Source organism: Ambystoma mexicanum, chromosome 8, assembly GCF_040938575.1.
Source record: "Ambystoma mexicanum isolate Mex_15411 chromosome 8, UKY_AmexF1_1, whole genome shotgun sequence".
In the NCBI taxonomy this organism is placed as follows: domain Eukaryota; kingdom Metazoa; phylum Chordata; class Amphibia; order Caudata; family Ambystomatidae; genus Ambystoma; species Ambystoma mexicanum.
The window spans coordinates 399,322,606-399,328,605 of record NC_090929.1 but is presented as its reverse complement, the minus strand read 5'-3'; the positions used below and the strand labels follow the sequence as shown (position 1 = coordinate 399,328,605).

At 42.8% G+C, this 6,000-nt stretch overlaps 1 protein-coding gene across 5 annotated transcripts in view; it reads right to left on the bottom strand.

Annotated features, from left to right (window-relative positions):
* Positions 1–259: 259 nt before the first annotated feature.
* CDK5RAP2 (CDK5 regulatory subunit associated protein 2) overlaps positions 260–6,000 on the bottom strand; it is a 2,172,192-nt gene continuing 2,166,451 nt past the window's right edge. For all 5 annotated transcript variants that reach the window (XM_069609888.1, XM_069609889.1, XM_069609892.1 and 2 more), the window contains one exon: positions 260–852. In XM_069609888.1, coding sequence (XP_069465989.1) covers positions 820–852 — 33 coding nt within the window. In that variant the 3' untranslated portion in view covers positions 260–819. The remainder of the gene's footprint in view (positions 853–6,000) is intronic.

Genomic DNA, 6,000 nt, shown 5'->3' with positions numbered 1-6,000 from the left:
CAACATGAAAAGATACATTACTGTGCACATTGGTTAGTTAGTGGCAGTATAGTTCTAAATTTGGAATGCACATTCTAATTTGGGATGCAAGACTTAAATTAGGGAAGTGATCTAGTTTCTTGAAATGGAAGAGATGCAATAGAATTGGATGTCATAACATATCCAAAACATTCAGACGTAAGCTAGCACTATACTATGCTCTATGAAGTTGACACAATTAACCGTTCCCACTGGACAATGAAAGACCATCAACACAAAGTTCTTTACAAAATGCAAGATTTAATGTGCATAGTCAATGTTTTCACATATGTCACAGTGTCTTTTTAAGGCCTCACTGTTAAGAAAAAAATGCATTATAAAATATATAAATATATAATTTATAAAATACTTCTAAATAACCAAGACAAGAACTGCTATTTGCACCTGGCTGGTGGCATCATAATTTTGGTACCATACTGAAATGTGCTGAAATGTGCATTGCTTTCAAGCTAAAACACTTAAAAAGTACGGAAATGTCAATTACATTTTGAAAAAAATGGCAGAAATAAATGTAAACTTTACAAAACATTACGTACTAAACTACGTCCGAGTTTCTTTACCCAACAAGTGAGTATAAACATAAATGAAGTAGAAATAACAGGAACAAATTAATGGGATCATGTAATTATTGCCAAATGTTAATTATTACTTTCCATGAATTAAAAATTTAAAAACAATAAATAAAAAAACACTTATGTCAAGAAAGCACTCGTCACAATGACAGTCAATTCTTTTATTTCTCTTCAATTTTTTCTTAATGCTGTCTTTTGGAAAGTTGCTTCAGGTTCCTGGTTGAATCTCAACTAGTGGATTCTAGAAGAAAATATAAAAAAACATGTTTTCTGTAATGAACACTAAACATGTTTCACAGTTTACAACACCAAGTGAAGCCTATCTGCTACCTTAGGTGTTTGAATGGTGCTATTTATAGTTTTACTCTAAATTTGGGGGGGGATTCCCATTTTTCACTAACTCAAAAGTGAGGTCCCTGCCTTTTTCTGGGTATGGATGATATCAAACAATTATGAAGGGAGATGGATATAGCAACAGTTCAAAGAGTCTACACTTGTTTAGAAAAATACATCACATTTTTATTATACAAATATAAAAAATGCATACATTGTGTCAAATAAGTTCATACATTAATGCATATAAAAACTATTGTAAAAAATAGTCTGACTGCGTTTTCCTTTTAATGGAGCTCTTCTAGATTAGAGAGGATTTAGTTGAAAGAGGAGAGAAATGTATCTCATTCTTATTGATGATGTTGAATTATACAACTTATTTACTTTTAGCACATTAATGTTAGGCATAAATCACAGAGTATATATCTATTTGTCCCATTTTCTAGAACAACGAAAAGGAGGAATACTATTTCCTGTTGAATTTAAATACAGACCTGAATAAGGACACAGAATACCCAGAGGGACTTTCTAACCACTCTTCAATATCGAGAGAATTCTAAATCGTATTACATACAGCTAGGTAAGAAAAATAAAGTTACTGCATGATTAGCTTTATAATAAGTGGAAGTATATATTGTACTATATACCTAAGGGCATAAATTACAGAGTGTATATCAATTCGTCCCATTTTCTAGAACAATGAAAAGGCGGAATACTATTTCCCGTTGAATTTAAATACAGACTTGAATAAGGACATAGAATACCCAGAGGGACTTGCTAACTGCTCAAAAATATCGAGTGAATTCAAATTCATACTACATACAAGTAGGTAAAATGATTACTGATCTGGTATACACGGAAGGAGGGGCCTATGCAAAGGGGGACATAAAGAGCCCTATAGCGGCAATTACAGATTAGAATGTATCTCGTTTTAGATGCGACTGAAGAAGTGCACTAATTATAAGTGATCCTGAGAAGCTCAATCATTTGGATACCTTCATATGACCGCACCCACTAACGATATCAGGTAATTATACCATAGATATCAATTAAACAGTCAGCTTTGACCTAAATAGTAATTGAGCAATTATAGCTTATTATACTATTGTTTTTTTTTTACAAACAGTTCAAAGATTCAACATTAACATAGCAAAAAGAAGGGAAGATTAAAACCAAACCTTTGAATAGCCAAATGACTACTACCCTTTCTCCTGATGAATGTTCCATACTTGGAGATAGTAAACAGAAACATGTTGAGCCAGACCCTGTGAGAACAAATGTACTAGGCTAACATTAAATAAATTATATAATTTAACTACAATAAGAATTAGATACATTTCTCTCCTCTCAACTAAATCCACTCTAATCTAGAAGAGCTCCATTAAAAGGAAAAAGCATTCACAGACTATTTTTTACAATAGTTTTTATATGTATTAATGTATGAACTTATTTGACACAATGTATGCATTTTTTATATTTGTATAAAAAAGATTGAAATATTTGTCTAAACAATTGTAGACTCTTTGAACTGCTGCTATATCCATCTACCTTCATAATTCTTTGCTATTTATAGTGTACCAACAAAATGCCGACCTTCAGAAGCTGGGTGTTTTCCTCACGTAAATAGTTTCACTACAGAAAACGCCAAGAGGCCATGCACAAGGAAATAAAGCAGTGCTAAAGCTAGAATACTAACAATACAAACAAGAAATGCCCACTCTTTACATTGTTCTAAGCTGACTAATCTCGTGATGACACCCTTACTACTGCTACAGAGAAGTAACTTTTCCATTTGATGAGCTCCTCCACTGGTAACACGCTGGTGGGATAGGCTTTTTCAAATAATATTTTTCTTAGCTTTTGAATAGTCATATTACAATAGCAAGAACCCATTGATCGTGCCCATCACAAGCTATTTACATTAGTTTTGGATATTGATCATAATTGACAGCAGTGGGAGAGATCATATAAAACCAAAGAGAATAAAAAAGAAGAAAACGAAACTATAATTCCAGCTAACAGATGGCATTCTACCCCCTCACACTACCTAAATTGAAGGATATAGCCGGTCTCCATAGTGTTTATATGTCCTTATGGAGTGCAGGTAACAACTGGCCGAACGACCTTGAGGACCTGGGGGCCGGTTTTCCACCAAGCCACCCCTGGGCCTTTTTTTTTTTTTTTTTTTTGGTGTTGGGTGTTATTTTTTTAATTTAAGTAACTTAACTTGGGAATGGCTGCCTGCCGCTGCGCCGGGCGTGGTCTGAGCGAGCAGCGCGGCCAAAGGTGAAATGAACACTGCGAAAGTAACACATGACTTTTGTTGGCCCACTTGTTGCCTGCTAGCTCGGTGGCGGCGGCCCGGCCGGATGTGATGGAACTGGCAGCGCAGGGGCTGGCCCTGGGCAGCATTCATCAAAGCAAAGTAACACATACGCACACACACACACACACACACACACACGTTGTTACCTTGCTTTGATGATTTAGCAAATTGCATGCATGATCATCATGCATAGTAGAGAGGGGCCGCAAATGCACGGCCGCCGTGGTGCTCACTCTGCCTCAGCCTCTGTGGCCTCCCTGGCATGGGGCCCTGGGCAACCGCCATGCGGCGATGGCTGTGCTAGCAGAGATGAATTGACAAAACTGCTAATTGGGCTCTAGGACTGGGGCCGGGCTGCTTGCTGGGCTGGGCATGCGCCCACCGCCGCGGCACACAAGTGACAAGTTCACTCAAATAAAGTTGATGACACTGCAGCTGACAGTGATCTTCTTCAACCGGACCAAGTAAGCTTCCACCAGGACCATTTCTCAAAAGTCAATATTGACCCCACATTAGCTAGTGCTGCTCTATGCACGTTCTTCACCCGGGGTAGATTAACATTCGCTTATTTGGCTATATGGGCTGGCTCTTTCTGTCCTGCAGAGCGCCTCGCAACTCCAATGGGTGCGTGTGCATAGTGATAAAAAGCCCCCAAACCTAATCTGGTAGGCCAACAGCCTTTTCTCTACACCGCCACTTCTTACTCTGACTCTCTTTTGGCAGTTAATAGGCCTCTACCAGTGCCCTCCTGGCTGCACCCGCTTCACTGTTTGTGACAGCGGGGTCGGCGCATCATGAATGAAGTGTCCCATTGCCAATTTGAAATGTATGTGAGACAGCGTATTTCACGGCGCTGCACACCACTCGTACACTCTTCACTTCCCTTTGCCTCTCTGCCCCAGGCCCCGGGCCGCATGAAATGCGGGACGATAGAGGGTCTGGGAGTTTAGGCGCGGGGTGGGGGGAAACGGCGCGAAAGCATAGGGAGGGGCGTCCAGACGGCGCCACAAGAAACAAAAGCCGAGTAAAGGGCAGGAAGCAGCACCTGGGAAGGTGCGAAATATAACAGCAAGGGGGCAGGGGGGTAACACAGCCGCCCCCAAGAAGGAACAAAAGGCCGGGGGTGTATAAGTAAGCCAGGAAAAGGAGAGGCGGCACAAACCAGGTAAGAGCTCACCTCTCTCGGGTAGGCTCTTAGTGCCTGGATAAGGGTAAGGAAAAACGTTTGCTCTTGCGGGCTCACGCATTTCCACCTCCTCTTAATTCGATCTAAACGCAGTGGCTACGAGGTCGCCCAGCAGTGCCGAAACAGGAGCGACCCAGAAGTACCAGCTGCGAGCGAACAGAGCACTTTCGCCGTGGACAAGCGAGACGGGCGAGGAAGATCAGGATTAGAAGACCAGGAGAAACAGAGGACGGACGGTGCGAAGGAGCAGGAAGGCGTGGCTGACAGAATTCAGACGAGAAGGATGGTGGAAGGAAGAGCAAAACGGGCTCAAGAATTCTCAGAATGGGTGAGAAAGGCAGAGAAAGAATATGGGGCACAATGGGTGCTGCAGAAAATGCAGAAGGAAGAAAGGGCGAAGGCAATGTCACCCTTGCTGTTCATAGAGCCCAGCAGCAGCGAAGGAGAAGACGAGGTACCGCAAGGACAGAAGAGGGGGAGAGTGGAGTCGAAGAGATCGGAGGAACAGACAGAGCCACCTACCAAGAGGAGGAAAAGAGATAAAAACAAAAAGGTACTGTGAATATTAATGTGGGGAATAAAATCGTAAAAATGTTAAAAAATTGCGTCACGGTTTCGGGTAAGTCGCCCAGAACCAATGGCAAGAAGAGCAGACGTGAGAAGGGATCCAGGGAGGAGCGGCAGGGGAGTTCTTCAACTGAAGCAAGCAGTGATGACGAAGAACGGGACCATTTAAGGGCTTGGGTAAAATGGAGAGGAGTGGTGAGCAGGGAGAAACAGAGAGGGGCAGGGGCAGAACCCAGGGAAACCCTGGTCCAAGCGCCACAAGGGGCACCAGTAGTCCCGGCGCCACAAGGGGCACCAATAGTCCTGGAGCCACAAGGTGCACCGGTAGGGCCAAACACAGGGGGAGCACCGCAAGGACCCAACCCACAACCGGGGGTGCCAACGGGGGCACCAGGGGCAACAGTGTCAGGGGACCCATCGCCGGGGGCAGCACCGACAGTGGCAGCGGCAGAAACTGGGGGGCCACTCATGACGAAATATGGCAGGCCAACCATGGGTAAAGATGCACAGGGCAGGTCAATGAAGGCAATGGCTTGGTATATAAATGACAAAGTAAAGGAGAAAATATGGAGGAAGGAATTGATCGATATTTTCACATTGTTAGATTGTCAAAAGAGGGGGATGAATGTGGCCCTAGAGGACATTAAGGAGGACGAGAAAAGCTTGCTAAAAAAGGGGCCAGTGGTAAGGAATTTTGACAACTGGATGGCGGCCTTCACCATAATGTCTACAATTATATTACAAAAATTCCTGGAAGACGGGGTAGCATTAGTGGCGTATCAGCAGAGGGTGCTGAAGGTACACACAGCGTTTGGGGGTGAAGCATGACTGGAGTATGATCACAAGTTCAGAAATGAGATGGACTGCTTTCCGGATATGGGTTGGGATGAGGAAAATCTTAATCTCTACATATTTAATGTGCTGAAGGAGAAATGGGATTCCAAGGAGCGAAGCGCAGAGGGGCAGCAGTGAAGGCA